Raw genomic sequence first — 15931 nt, forward strand, 5'->3', positions numbered from 1 at the left:
TTTGTGAACAGAACTGTGCCTTCTTCCTCGGGTGGCCACTAGCACATACGTAGTTGCGCAGGGTTCTCCCTATCCGGCATGTCAGAAGCCTTTCGAAAATTGTCGGAGTGCATATGACTTACTGTCCGGATGTGGTTGCTCCGTACTGGATAATATTTGTCCAAACCGCCTTCGCCATTATCAAAGAACAATGCCATGTAAAAACTCAAAAAACTCACTATCTCTTCTCGACGTGGACCTTTGTCGGTCCGCAAAACCAAGCAAACACAAGGAGCGTGTCAGACCTCTGCCGACGTCCCCTCAGTTCCTGGAGCATTGGGCACGTTATCAAGGGCGAAACACTTCTTCCGTGGGTCGACCTCGCCGCAATCAAGTCTTATCGCGAGAGAGACAGCTGAGAAGAGTGCCGGTGCGGGAATTTTGGAGCAACGGGAACGGTACCAAGCGGCTTCACCTCGCGAGGTCTGTCATTTATGTCGTCCGGTTATTGCAGTGATTCCGACTGATTCCGTTGGGCAGACTCGAACGGCGAATGACAACCCAGAACCAGTATCCATGCCAGCCGCGATTGGCAAGGATGTAGACGTTGCACCAAAAGCACTCGACAACGTTACCGGCATGTCGCGCAGTTGCAAATTTAGCCCTGTCAACTTCCTCACTTGAGCGAATGGGACTCATACATACCTCGAACCTTTGAAAACTTTTAATGTCGTCGCTACCTCCGTTGCAAACGTGAGCGCCTTCTTTTTGTATCTGTGCTGTGATTACATGCGCACGGAAGGTCCACCCCTGCACCAAACTTGCACTAGGAGTCTTGGTTGCTGCTTGTCAAGTACGTTCTCAGTTCTTTATGTGTTCCTCATTTCATCTATTTCCCATAGTTACTCGTCAATCAAGCAAACTTTGACGGCATGGTGTGCGACCTTCTCAGTACAATTAGCAAAGTTTACGCGTTTCTTATCGAAGATGATACCGTCAAGGGTATAGAAGGCATGAGAGAGACGTTAGGAATGACTGCGCAGGTCATCAGTGATGCAACGCGGTTCATTATAAACCATTCCAGAACGAAGAACTTCTGTAGGTTTTATGATACTCCGTCAGCTGGGTGTTCTGATGCGGCACAACGTCAGGGAAAAGAATATGAAGTCGGAAGGAGACACAGACTGTCGTTGGTGACTACGCCAAGTCTCTGAATGACCTGATGCAGCAATATCGCGACCATACGATCTGGGCCATCGGGATCAGCACAAACTGTGTACTTAGAGATTCCAACTTCGAAGGCATGGCTTACGCAGAGGGGGCAGGTCTCAATATGACCAAGGCTTGTCTCGACGGTACCAGGACAGAGACTTTGCAGGAGATCGTCAACTGGATAACTGATCTTAACCCTAATGCCTCTCGTATCTTATGGCTCCATGGACAGCCCGGGAGAGGAAAATCTGCCATTGCCCGTACCATTGCGTTGTGGGTGCAGAATGTGGGGGGGGGCTTGGGACCGTCTTTTGCTTCGCCCGTGACAGGGAGGCTGAACGAAGGGAGGAGAAGACTATGACCACCGTTGCTCGTGATTTGGTGGGTCGTGATCCAGCTTTTCGGCGAGCTCTGGAAGACGTGATTAGGGAGGATCACTCTTTGAAGACCACATCTGATGTGATGTAGCAGTGGAAAGGACTCATCTTGGAGCCACTTTCCAAGGTTGATGGACAGATAGTCGGAAACGTGGTCGTGGTAATCGATGCCTTGGATGAAAGTGGGCCTGAGACGTCGAGGACGCATATCCTATCTCTTCTGACCTCAATGGAAGCTGCCCATCTGCCAGCCAATTTCCGGATCCTTTTGACATCCAGACCACTGCCGGACATCCAACATGCCCTGAGGGCTGCTCCGCACGTGAAGTCAACCTCATTAGATGGGATTCCTCTGGAGTTGGCGGAACGTGATATTTCGCTATATGTTTCCAAAGAACTTGACCGTCTTCCTGGTATTGGAGTAGCGCAAGTCCAGAGGATTGTCAACGAGTCCAATGGTCTGTTTGAGTGGGCGGATCTGGCCTGTAGGTTCATCAAATCAAATCAAGTTGGAGCAACTCCGAAAGGATACTATGATGACCTCATGGCTCCAGAGTCTGGGAAAGGCAGAAAACTGCTGGATGCGACTTACTTTACAATCCTGAAGAGCGGTATACCCCAGTCTGGGAGAGCCCTCGAACAATACTGCTCCGTGATGTGCCAAGTTATGATGACACTCGAGCCTCTCTTCCTATGAAGATCTTGTGTCACATGCGCGAAAAATTCCCAAACGAGCAGCAGCGCTATAACATTACCCTCATCCTTGAGTTCATGTCTCCGGTGCTGCTTGGCATTGTGGATGATTCATCAGTAGACCACTTTGTGAGCTGGTAGTCCTAGGGAATCTGTCCAGTGCTGGACAGCTCTGGACAGCTCTGGCCAGCAAAAGTGATTTACTGATGTTCTTCTGCTGTCCAGCCCCTTCATCCATCCTTCTATGACTTCCTGACAGATCCTTCATGAAGTGGTGTCTATTCCATTGACACCTCTGATGCAAAAGACTTAGCCTCTGCTACATTGCAAATTCTTTGTGATGAGCTTCAATTCAGCATCTGTGAATTGGAAAGTTCCTACTTGGCCAATGCTGAGGTTTCTGAGCTGTCAGAGAGAATCAAGAAGAATATTCCACCCCACCCCTCCTACTCATGTCAATTCTGGGCTCACCATCTGGGGAAGACAACATTTGACCCAACACTTGCAGTGCTGGTTGAGGCCATTATTGGAAGTGAAAAAATTATCTTTTGGTTGGAGATAATGAGCCTTCTTGGGATAGTTGGAAAGGGTGTAGATGCTCTTGCTTCTGTTGCAACATGGCTACTGGTAAGTACTCCATGAGCAGACATTTGGTGACTTCTGATATCATATTCAAGGACCAAGATGGCTTCAAGGATGTTGGCATTGGTAGAAGATGAAATCACATTCATCCAAAACTTTGGGTGTGTGATGTTGCACAGCACCCCACAACTTTATGTCTCTGCCCTTGCATTTATTCCCCCCAACACATCATTATCAACAGTGCTGATGCCAAAATTCCCATACCTTGCTAGGATTGCTGTAGGAGGTCTGAATGGTTGGCCAGCCCTTCTGCTTGCTCTGCTTGGCCATACTTCTGAAGTCACATTAGTTGCCTTCTCCCCTGATGGGAAGAGGATTGTCTCTGGCTCAGCTGACAAGACTGTAAGGATATGGGATGTTGAAAGAGTTGTGCAGATTGGCAGTCCTCTTGAGGGGCATACTTCAGATGTCAATTCAGTTGCATTCTCCCCTGATGGGAAAAGGATTGTCTTTGGCTCAAGGGACATTACTATAAGGATCTGGGATATTGAGAGTCATATGGAGGTTGGCATCCTTCTTGAGGGCCATACTTCTTTCATCAATACAGTTGCATTCTCACCTGATGGGAAGAGGGTTGTCTCAAGTTCTTTTGATGAGACTGCAAGGGTTTGGGATGTTGAGAGAGGAGTGCAGGTTGGCAACCCTCTTCAACATATCTCTGCAGTCAAGTCAGTTGCATTTTCTCCTGATCAGAGGAGGATTGTTTCAGGCTCAGTGGATAACACTGTAAGGGTTTGGGATGTTGGAAGAGGTGAGCAGATTGGCAGCCCCCTTGAGGGCCATGATTTTGTAGTTAGATCAGTTGCATTCTCCCTTGACAGCAAGAGGGTTGCCTCAGGCAGTCAGGACAGGACTGTGAGGGTCTGGGACATTGAGAGGGGTATGCAGATTGGTGGGCCTCTTGACTGTAAATATCAAGTCAATTCAGTTGCAATCTCCCCTGATGAGAGGAGGATTGTTTCAGGAGAGGAGCACACTGTGACATTCTGGGATATTGATATTGAGAGAGGTGTACAAATTGGCAGTCCTGTCCATCATCCTTCTGTTGTCAGGGAAGTTGCATTTTCACCTGATGGAAAGAGGATTGTCTCTGGCTCAGCTAACAAGACTGTAAGGATATGGGATGTTGAGAGGGGATTGCAGATTGGCAGTCCTCTTGAGGGCCATACCTCTTCTGTGTTTTCAGTTGCATTCTCCCCTGATGGGAAGAGGGTTGTATCAGGTTCTGTAGACAAGACTGTGAAGGTCTGGGATGTTGAAGGAGGTTTGCAGATTGGTGGCTCTCTTCAGGGTCATATTTCTGATGTTAGATCAGTTGCATTTCTCCCTGATGGGAGGATGAGTGTCTCAGGCCCAGTGGACAGAACTGTGAGGGTCTGGGATGTTGAGAGAGGTGTGTTGGTTGGCATTCCATTTGAGGGCCATACTTCTCAAGTGTATTCAGTTGCATTCTTGCCTGATGGGAAGAGGATTGTCTCAGGCTCCTTTGACAAGACTGAGAGTATGGGACATCAGGAGAGGTTTGCAAATTGGTAGCCCTCTTGGGGGCCATACATCTGGTGTGTATTCAGTTGCAACATCTTTTGATGGGAAGAGAATTGTGTCAGGTTCTGTAGACAAGACTGTGAGGGTCTGGGATGTTGAAGGAGGTGTGCAGGTTGGCAACACTCTTTTGGGCCATAATTTTGTTGTCACTTCAGTTGCATTTTCCCCTGATGGAAAGAGGATTGTCTCAGGAGGGAGTCCCAATGTGCAGGTCTGAGATGTTGAGAAAGGTGTGCAGATTGGAAGCCTTGAGGGCCATACTTCTTTCATTAATGCAGTTGCATTTTCCCCTGATGGGAAGAGGATTGTATCTGGATCCTTGGACAAAACTGTGAGGGTCTGGGATGTTAAGAGAGGCATGCAGATTGGCAGCACTCCACAGGACCATAATTCTTTTGTCAGTTCAGTGGCATTTTCCCCTGACAAGGGGAGGGTTGTCTCAGGCTCAAGTGACAAGAATGTGATGGTCTGTGATGCTCAGAGCCATGGATATATGGTTAATGCATATGAAAAGTCCAAAATGATGGGTTCTACTCCATTCAGTATACCTGCCTCATGTCACATGGAAGATGGTAGGTTTAAAACATACTATACAATGTCAAAAGCTTTACTCACAACAACTAAAACTGTAAAGGGATATCACATCTGCTTTTCATCAGCCCTCTCACATGCACTGCATAACAGTGAAGAACTCATTGATGGTTTCATGCTGGAGGATACTAGGGCTGAACCAGCCAAGTTGCAGCATGATGGCTGGATCAGAGGTCCAATGGCCAGATTACTCCTTTGGATACCTGCAGCATTAAGGAAGCCATTTTACTCAATGTTGAACACAGTAATCATTCCCCAAGGCTGTTGTGTAGAGTTGGACTTGAGTGAGATGGCCCATGGGGAAGAATGGTACAAATGTTTCAAGACAACTATGTAACTTTCATATGTATCCTACAAGGCATTACAGTGTGAGATGGCATGTGGGGATCAAGGCAAGATAGGTTCTATAAGATCTTAAAACCAATTCAATGATATACACTAAGCTGTTGGATGTGTGAAATGTATTGGAAGCTAGGTGGTTTTGTTAGATTAGGCAAGTCATGCATAGTCTGAACACATCCACTCTGAGTTGTGAGAATCCACTTCCATTCTAAGTCTTTCATACTTGTTGTTCATGCAATTAACTCTTGTGCCCTTATGCTTATTATATTCACAGTGTCTCACACTTATGTGCATGTTCCTCATTACTTACAAAGAATGTAGTGTGACTCACAACAAGACAGCCCTTGTCATATATCTCTGGGTTCAACACCCAAGTGTCTTGGTATTATTATACTTAGGGATATATAGTCTCACACTGTAGTTTTGTCACCTCAGATATTGTCACTACTCATGCACAACTGAGGTGAGCATAAACACATTTTAACCTTCTCTTACTATACTTATTTCCACACCTAGTATATTTGTATAGGTGAATACAGAGATGTTGTTGTTACTCACACATGACTGAGTATATTTGTATAGATATCTGTAAGGTTTGACCAATGACTGGTGGGGAACTGTACATTTTGAAGGAATTAAAAGTTTTTATGTAAGTCCATTTACATCATTGACATTGTTGAGACAAGCAGCAGATACAGAAACAGGCACATGGTTGAAAATCCAGCCCTCACTGTAGTTTTCAAAGGCATCTGCATTAGCATTATTATAGGGGATTCTGTTGCACTGCTACATACATTGATTCATACATTGAGCATCTCTAGAATAGAACAGTTGATCAACTTGCAATATGTAGCATCAAGTACTTGGTAAGGGAAAGATCATTGCTATCCTGTCCTACTCCAATAGTTTTTTTTGCTGAAGAAATATTAAGTGACCATGTCAAATCCATAAAGTTGTAACCTTACACATCTGATTTGCCTTTGCAATATCCACAAGAACAGGGACCAAAGCCTCCACATTTTCACTATGTTCTTCAAAAGCAGCTGCTATAAGGGCAATGATTTTAGCTTGGACACCTGACATCTGATACTCCTTCACAGCAATTTTGAGGTGTCTTTCAACACCATGTTCATGTGTTGGATCAACTTGCATCAAGAAATACAAGTACTCAAGCACCAGAATGGATCCTGCAATGGTAAGCCTGTGTGTATAAAAGACTGAGGAAATATAATTCACCAATACCATGTTCTGCAACATACATAATTGGGCATTGCATAGAAATTGACAATGTTGGCATTAGAAAGGGATTTGATGAAGGTGTGATTAGAGGCTGTGATATTTAGAATTGTGTTCAATGAGAAGCACCACCATCTGGATGCTGAAACCTACCACCTAAACAGGGAATCATGGTTATCATGGCATCCATTTTGATAAGAAACTATGCCTGCATACTAACTGTAGATACTATTGATAAGTGGTGAATGCAGAGCAACAGCTGAAAGTTCATACATGCTGTGACAGGAAATTGAGGAGTTGAGAACAGCATAAATCAGGTAGGACTGACAGGCTGATGATTGCATTCAGAAGCATAAGGCTAAAGTGGAATTGCACAAGGGGGGGGGGGGGGCACTCACATCCTGAAAATATATTGTTAAGAGAGCCTTTTGCATGCCTGCACTAAATCAACTCACAAACTGCACAAGGCTAAGAAGCTATCCAGTGACCACAAGGAATGAAATTTACCTCCCATGCAGCCAGCACCAAAGAGGTTGGAGTGAGCAGTGTCAGTATGGATGTGTCATCATTTACCATGGTTCCACTCACTAGCTGTCAACCCAAAGGCCATGAGGGTGGGAGCAAACATGTGTTTTAAGCTGCTCAGTGAGCACAAAGCAGCAAACATACATACCTCCTATCAAGCCAAATCCAAAGAGGAATGTGGGGGAAGGCATGGTCAACAGGCATCTATCATCCCTGCATAATTCCACATACTGACTAGCAACCCAAGTTCATCAGAGATAGCAAATGTAGTCAGCATGTATTCACCAAAACATGCCATAACTCCACTCACTTCCTATCAACCCAAATAATATAGGGAAATGACAAGCATATTCAGCAAACATCACCACCTGCCAGGACTCCACCTACTGTCTACTGATCCAAATCCATAAGGTTGGAAGTAGATTGATCAGCATGCATCCACCACTAACTGCAATTATCCTACTCACAATCTATCAAACAAATTCCATTGGGGAGCAAGTGAACATGGTCAACGGTCATGCACCCCCACCTCCCATGACTCAACTCACTTGCTATCAACCCATGTCCATGAGAGAGGGAGAAAACATAGTCTGCATACATCCACTCTGGGCCATGACTTCACTCACTCCCTATCAACCCAGAGCAATGAGGGTGGAAGCAACATGATCAGCACACATCCACCACCCATTGCCATCATGCCACTCACTCCCTATCACCCCAAATTCATAAGTGTGGGAGCAAGCATAGTAAGTATGTAGCCATCACCACTTGTAGGGAATCCACTGGTCAGTACATGCAATCAACCCAAATTGATGATGGTAGGAGCAATCATGATCAGCATGCATCCTCCAATACATCACATGGTTCCACTTACTACTCACTAACCCCAAACCCATGAGAGTGGGGGCAACATGAACATGATCAGTATGCACCCACCACCACCTATCATCACTCCACTCACATGCTAACAAAAGTCCACAAGAGCAGGAACAGTCATAGTCAGTCAGCATGCATACAATATGCTATCACTTTGTACTCACATCCTATCAAGCCAAGCCCATGAATGTGGAATTAAAAATGGTCAGCATAGATCCATGACCAACTGCCATCTCTCCACTCAAATCTACAAACCAGAGACCATGAATGCAGGAGCAAACAGGGTCAACATATATCCAATACTGCCTCTCATCACTTCACTCACATCCTAGTTAATGAGGGTGGGAGAAAACATGGTCAGCATTCATCCACCACCACTTACCATCACTCCACTCACATACTAGTTAATAAGGGTGAGAACACACATAGTCAGCATGCATCCACAGGGCCACAACTGGCTGTCAAGACTCCACTCATGGACTATTAGCCCAAATCCATGAATAACTCAGTATGGATCCAAACCATCTGCCATCACCACACTCACAGACTATTAGCCCAAATCCATGAATAACTCAGTTGGTATGGATCCAAACCATCTGCCATCACCACACTCACTCCCTGTCCATCCAAGTCCATGGGTTTGGGTGCAAATATGGTCAACAGGTATCCACCACCCTTGTCATTCCACTCACTTGCTATCAACCTGAATGGGAACAAACATGCTCAGCATGTATCCATCACCATCTGTCATCATTCCACTCACATGCTATCAAGCCACATCAATGAGTATGGACACAGACATGGTCAGCATACATCCACTATGACCTGCCATCACTGTACTTACAAGCTGTCATGCCAAATCCATGAAGGTGGAGACAAACATGGTCAGCATCTATTCACCACCTCCTATCACTCCACTCACAAGCTATCAGCCCAAGTCCATGAGCACAGGAACAAACATAGTCACTATCCATGCAACACCAGTTACCATTGCTCTACTCACATGCTATAAACCAAAGTATGAGGGCAAGTGCAAGTATGGTCATCATGCATCCACTACTGCCTGCCATCACTTTACTCACCTCCTAATTAGTGAAGGTAAGAACAAAAATAGTCAGCACATAACACTGCCTCTCATCACTCTACTCACAAGCTAAGCCCATGAAGGTGGGAACAACAATTGTCAGCATGCATCCTCCTCCACCCATCATCATTCCACTCACTCCCTACCAATCCAAGTACATGAGGATGGGAGTAAATATGGTCAGCATGCATCCACTGCCACCTGTCATCACTCCACTTACAACCTAGCAACCCAAGTCCATAAGGGTGGGCACAAGTATAGTTAGCATGCATCCACAACCGCTTCATCGCTCCACCCACACTCCATTAGGCCCATAGGTGTGGAAGCAACCATAGTCAGCATACATCTACCATCCCCTCTCATGACTCCACTCACATTCTAGCCAATGAGGGAGAAAACACACATCAATTATCTGCATGCATCCACAACTACCCACCACAACTCCACTCACAGTCTACAATTAGGTCAGAGCAAACTGGTCAGCATGCATCTACCACTGCTGTCCACCATGACTACACTCACTCCCTATCAATCCAAGTCCATGCACATAGGAGCAACTGTAGTCAGCATTTGTCAACCCCCATCACGACCCTCCACTCACCACCTAGCCAATGAGAGTAGGGGCAAATATGGTCAGTCCAGATTCACCACCACCTGCCATCACTCCACTTACATCCTGTTAAACCCATGTTCATGAGGATAAGGGCAATCATGGTAAGCATCCCTCCCTCCTTCCATCACTCCACTTACATTCTATCAAGTCAAATCCATCAGGGCAGAAACAACCCTGGTAAGCACACATTCACCTCCAACATGCAGTTCACCCACTTGCTACCAACCAAAGTTGATGAAGGTGGGAGCAAGTATGATCAGCATTTCTCCACCATCTCCATCACTCTACTCACTCCCTATCAATCCAAGTCCATGAGGATAGGAGCACCCATGGTCAGCATATACATATATCCTCATCCACTTATTATCATTCCACTCACATACTGTAAACCTATGTACAAGAAGGTCAGAGCAACCACAGTCAGCATGCATCCACCAACACTTGCCATGACTCCACTCAGACTATCAACCCAAATCCATCAGGGCAGAATCAACATGGTCAGGATAGATCCACTACCACCTGCCCTGACCTCACTCACCCCCTATTAACCCAAGTCCATGAGGGTATGCAAACACAATCAGTGTCTTCCACTGTCTGCCAAGGGTTCCACTGACATCCTATTAACCCACAGGGGAATGGAAGTGAGTATGTCAGCATGCATTCTCACAATCTTTAGTGACTTCACATACTGCCTATGACACAGTCAGCATGTTGCCCATACATGAAGGTTCCCTTCTTACATATGGAAACCATGTTGACAAAACAGCACCCAGCTTTGTAGGCTCCTGGAAACCAAATTGGCACTCCATGCATTTCCTCAATGCCCTTTACAGTGTCAACACATGTTGGAGCTACAGTTTTAATACTCACTTCATTACAGCATATTCTATACACAGTGCCAGACTGGACTGCTGTGTTGATATAAGAAGCTTTTGCAGACCTTCCTCATTCAGAGCATTAGTTGTGCATTTTATCAGATCAGTGCAATCAGCACCATCATCTTGCATCCCTACAATGATCTCTGATTAGGTCTGCTACATATGATAGCAATACATAGACCACTTCCCTGTCAATAGCTGGAAGTCATGAGGTGGAAACCTTGATGCTTCTAACCACTTCTTGACCTTTGTGAGATGCCTCTGAACCATCTCCCTTTCCACTTTTGCAACACCTTCCAGTGCTTCATCCACACTTAAACCCCTGTCCATGAGTTCCTCCCAAGCATCTAGCTCCAAGGCATCTGCCTTTGTTAGGACCACAATCACTGGAACTATGCCACTCAAATTCCTGAAGTCAAACATGACATCATGTGTTGACATACCATGTCCTGTATCACACTCCTCAAAGAACTTCCTTTCAGCAGCTGTAACCATCCTGTGGCTCTCATTCAATGGAATGCAAAACCTAAACCATTAATGAGTGAGCATTGCATCATCATACCCAAGGTATCAGTTGTAAATTCCAATTTCTTACCAAATAGGCATGTATTCTTTTCTCCAGTTTAGGAGTGGTAGCATGATGCATCACAAATCCCTTCATCTTCTGAAAACTGTGCTTCACTGCCAGCCTCAAAGCCATAGGAGTCATGAAAGACAAAGTTTGGGTTGCTGCCAAAGATCAGCTCATCCTCGATGTTATGGTAGCCTCGCTGAATACAATGAAGAGCAAGCAATATGCAATTCTGTGGGATGGTCTCACCATCACTGAACCTTGTACTACATTAGCATTAACCTGTATAGCAGATTGATAAGTTGCACAAAACCACAAGTTTACAACATATTCAACATGCCTTCCGTCCTTCAGCATCAAAAATCTCCGGTTCATCCATAGTGTTACAAACCCTCTGCAAGATTGTAGTTTTACCAGCATTTGCTCTGCCCATGACAAGGATGTGAAATCGATGGATGCGACCAACATTCTTCTTAGCTTGGGAAGGAGTTAGGTGGTACGTAGTTTCCGAAGCTGTCACTGGTTATTGATATTGGACTTGGCCCCATCATCATGAGTAGAACACGCACACGTGGGTATTCCTACAGTGCAAGTCAATGCAGCAGCAGGATCCTCTGCATCACCTTGAAGGGAAAGTGGACGGGTAGCAATGTCCGTCGATACAGAAGCAGGAACGAGAATATCCGCTGCGGTTGACACAGGAAAGTGATCATCAGCATTGCCTGGGACAGAAGGCAGGCGAGAAACACCAGTCAATACAGAAGTGCAAGTCTCTACATCATCTAGGGCGTACTTATTTGAGCGACTCCACCACTGCTTGGAGGCCGAGAATGCCTTCGTGAGCGCCACAATGTACGGAAACACCCAGGAACCATGAATGATGCAATGATGAGAAGGCGTAGGGCTCGTGGATGACGTTTGTGGAGGGTATAAAGCTGCGGACTTGTTAGATTGAAGTGCACCCTGGTACGCTGCGTACGCACTCCCAGTTGTGCCATGTGAGCACTCGCAAAAGCATTTGATGCATTGACAAAGCTATTACTCCCGTAATAGTACAAAAATCATACGCTCCGTACCAACACCCGTCGGTACGAGCAGCTCTGTCAGTGAGCAGCCAAGACCACAAGTCGGCGTGAGATGCATATATGTAGGTAGGTAGGTATGTAGGTACGCAACGTAGCAGCATAGGGCACAATGGATGGTAGATAGATAGATACCGTTGTGTTGTGACAACTAGAAAGAGAGAAAGAGAAAAAACCTGTAAATGACAGCGTCCGACGAAAACGAATCCAAAATATGGAGGTCCGCGAGATCCTTGTAGGTTCTACACTAATATGCGACACGTAACGGAAAGGGATATGGTGATGCTAAACGAGAGAGGGTGGATGGATGAGTTGTGTGCGGTGAATCACGGTGGGGAGCGGCGGTATGTCAAGGGTGTGAGTATGGATGGCAATATAACATGCGGTAGGGTGTGCGAATACCAGGACACGCACAAAGAGGGCGAAACACGGGCGACAAGCATGACAAGTGAGGGAGATATCTGCAGGATAGTGGCGCATCGCAATAAATGTGAACATACATCCAAACCCAACAGAAAGTTAAAATCGAACATTCGGACAAGAACGCGGAGGTCATGACAATGGTAGCTGGGCATCTTGCTCTGGAGAAGACTCCGTCCACTCTTCACCCCTATCATCCTCGGAAAGATGCGGAGGTTCAATAGCAGGTGCCATAGTCGCAGTTCTTGATGCTGTACTCCGCGGTCTCGGCTCTCGTGGGCCCATAACACCTCTCCGACTCGATAGCGAGTTCATACTTGAGCGTTGACCAGGGGGTGGGCGCAACGGTACCGTCGACAGTCCGCTCATCCCACTACTATTACTCCCCATCCTCACATGCATCATTCCACCACCGAGACCCGGATCGATCTGACTCCCTCGCACGGCAGTTCCGATCCCTGCCATGCTGCCCCCATTTGCGAACGACGGCACTCCGAACTCTCCTAAATCACTCTCGTAGGACTCGCTCCGTCGATGATGTGATTGGTGGTGCGCGAGTAATGGCACAGAAACAAGTTCGCTCGTCGTGCGGCCGCGCAGTGGGAACACGGGAGACGTTGGCGTTCCATCCCCCTCTGACCCAACAAGTGTATCCCGCCACGTTAATGACATCGTCCCCGTTCCCGACCCCATCGACGTCACCTTCGCCTTGTGACCCTTGAACCCGAACTCCTCTAAACCATTTACAGTCTCCTCGACGTACGTCCGGCCACTATCGACGGTATACTGCGACACACCTCGGTCCCCATGGGCCGACTCAAACGCACGTGGACGAAGCGTGTCTGGGAGAACGACGATCTCTTCAACACTGCTTGACCGCGAATTCCGCCTCGTGAGCTCATACCCCACCTTGTCCTCCGGCTCCTGCTCGCTTTGCGACGATGTCAGTGAAGATGCATTTTCATTTTCAGCTTGCTTCCGCCACTTCCGTCTCGCGAAGAACCACCGCAACCCAAACGACATGACGCAAAGAGCGAAGAAGCCGACCAAGCCAAGGAGGACCTCCACACCAACCGGGAGGTCTTTTTGCGACGTGCTCGAGGTTGATGATTGCCCACCACCGAGCGGTTGGTTAAGAACGCGTACATTATGGAACTCCTCCATCGCCTGCGTCGCGTTCGTCAGACCCAGCAACCCAAGCGTCGGATCCAATCCCGTCGAAACCGGCGTATTGAAGATCCCATCAGAATTCGGCGACTCATACGCCATTACAGTGTACACGTTCCGCATGAATGGCACGCCAAGGACCATGTCACCAATGGCAGTGTTTGCCTGTAGTTCGGAATCGGCGGATTGAATGAGCCCGACGCAGTACTGCGCATTGGATTGGCCTGATGGTTCCACAGTCAGGTCAAGAGGGTGGATGGGGAGTTCAGGTTGGCCTTGCAGCGTAATGGTCATGTTCAGAGGTGTCGAACAGGGGACATAATCTAGAGAAAGTTTCGTTAAGCAAAGAAGGGACACTACGAGTTATGAATGGTGTACATTGACCATCTGAGCCAGGGCTGATGCCCAAAGCGCCGTAGATGCCATTTGCGATTACCGATGTCGTCAGTATCACTGGCATACCAGAATCAAGTACGGCAGCTGGCTTCCCTGCACCCGACAAAGACTGGAGCTTCACTGGCATTGATTGGCCATTGACATACACCGTGATCGCCATGATGGTCGTCTTCCAATAGAGTTCGCCCACGCTCTGGCTAACCAGCTGTGAATATAGGATTTGAGAGGGATCAGAGATGAGTTCCGACGGGTGCAGCCCAATTCCAAGGAGAGAGGGTACTTGACTCGAGCCCGGTCTAGCAAGAGATAGTGAAAAGAAAGGCTGGGTTGGAGCAGCACTAGAGGGTGTGATGGAGAATAGATTGGAGGACAAGGCTGCACCGTCAGGGTTGTTACCGATCTGTGCAGGTATCTGTTGCTGTATGATAGAGTTCAAGGGGAGAGCGAGACCCAGAATGCCATCGAACCCGTACGACAAGGGCTCGTCATTAACAGACGAAGCAGCACCTAAAAAATCAACCTCCAGATCGTGACACCGAATCTAACGAGGACCCCTTACCAAGTGCCTGGCTCGTGATACTGTATCCCCCAACCTGGACCGCGTCCCATACGATGGGACCGCTGACAGATCCCTCAAGGTATTGGATGGTAAAGTTCTTACCCGTCGAGGTCGAAGAGGAACTTGGATCATACAACCGTCCGCTTGTAGATGAACATGAACTTGTGGAGCAAGATTTTGATGCGACCCACTACAACCCGTTCGGCAGAGCCACATCATATGAGGATGATTCATGAGGCACGAGGAACGGTATGACTCACAAGGTCCGACGAACCAGTGTCAACTTGGAGAGAGAAATTTTGTAGGGAAGTGCCTATTTGGACCGGAACGCTGTACGCTCTAGATGCAGGATCAGCAAACGCTCGAATCACGGACGTGTGGGGTTATTCAATCAGCCACATATGCACGGTGCGGTAAGGGAAGAACTACATGGGCGAGGGGAACAGCGCACGTCCATGCAGACGCTGGGCTGCTGCTTCCGATGCAAAGAGAAATTTTGAATGTCGAGCGAAGCACACGGGACTTACACCGCGTAATAGCTCGTCGAAACCATGTCCATGCTAAGGACGACACCCGAACTCCCACCAGTGCCTTCATCGCGAGAGGCTACCGCAAAGCGCTCTCTATCAATTGCCCTTCTTCGTCGAACGGTTGGGCGCGTGTCAGGGACGTTCGGCATTGAAAGAATTATGACCGGGGAATAGAGAGGAGATACGGAACACAGGTACAAACTTCAAGCTTCAAGCTTCAACCCCGATCCGCCCAATGCGCGTAGTAAGTGAGAAACGGACGATTCGCAAGGGACCGAGATATGTCCAGAGAACGGAAAAATTGTACAGAGATAGGAAGATGTCTTGTGAGAACGCTGGGTTGAAGCTAGTAGGGTGGTTGGCAGTACATCTGCTTGAGGATGACGGATAACAGGGGGAGCCCGTGCTGGGACGTCAACGAGTGGGGATGGCAATAGCAATGTGGGTGGGGAAAGGACAGGAAAGAACTTCGAATGTTTTCAGGGACACATTAGACTTGGCCTGACCCTGATGTGGAGCCACCCAGAGATCCAAACAACCGGCAACCATTCAAATTCACAAGGTCTGCTTCCGGCCCCTTTCATCTCAGCTTTTTTGTCGTGGTTGCCGCTAA

At 47.3% G+C, this 15931-nt stretch overlaps 2 protein-coding genes across 2 annotated transcripts; both read right to left on the reverse strand.

The window, feature by feature from the left end:
• Window positions 1–10584: 10584 nt before the first annotated feature.
• F5J12DRAFT_857704 (uncharacterized protein) lies at window positions 10585–12080 on the reverse strand. Its single transcript, XM_051746743.1, has 7 exons — window positions 11734–12080; window positions 11505–11677; window positions 11414–11446; window positions 11310–11363; window positions 11189–11269; window positions 11037–11097; window positions 10585–10985 (listed from the first exon to the last, which is right to left on the reverse strand). The coding sequence occupies exons 2-7, from the start codon at window positions 11595–11597 to the stop codon at window positions 10750–10752; spliced, it is 558 nt and encodes a 185-aa protein (XP_051596033.1). The 5' UTR covers window positions 11598–11677; window positions 11734–12080; the 3' UTR covers window positions 10585–10749.
• Window positions 12081–12509: 429 nt separating this feature from the next.
• F5J12DRAFT_419300 (aspartic peptidase domain-containing protein) lies at window positions 12510–15793 on the reverse strand. The gene is made up of 6 exons (XM_051739331.1): window positions 15316–15793; window positions 15049–15127; window positions 14789–14978; window positions 14212–14736; window positions 12661–14156; window positions 12510–12531 (listed from the first exon to the last, which is right to left on the reverse strand). The coding sequence occupies exons 1-5, from the start codon at window positions 15465–15467 to the stop codon at window positions 12799–12801; spliced, it is 2304 nt and encodes a 767-aa protein (XP_051596034.1). The 5' UTR covers window positions 15468–15793; the 3' UTR covers window positions 12510–12531; window positions 12661–12798.
• Window positions 15794–15931: the final 138 nt, after the last annotated feature.

Source organism: Pisolithus orientalis (assembly GCF_024613125.1).
Source record: "Pisolithus orientalis strain OTSU chromosome Unknown F5J12scaffold_44, whole genome shotgun sequence".
NCBI lineage: Eukaryota > Fungi > Basidiomycota > Agaricomycetes > Boletales > Pisolithaceae > Pisolithus > Pisolithus orientalis.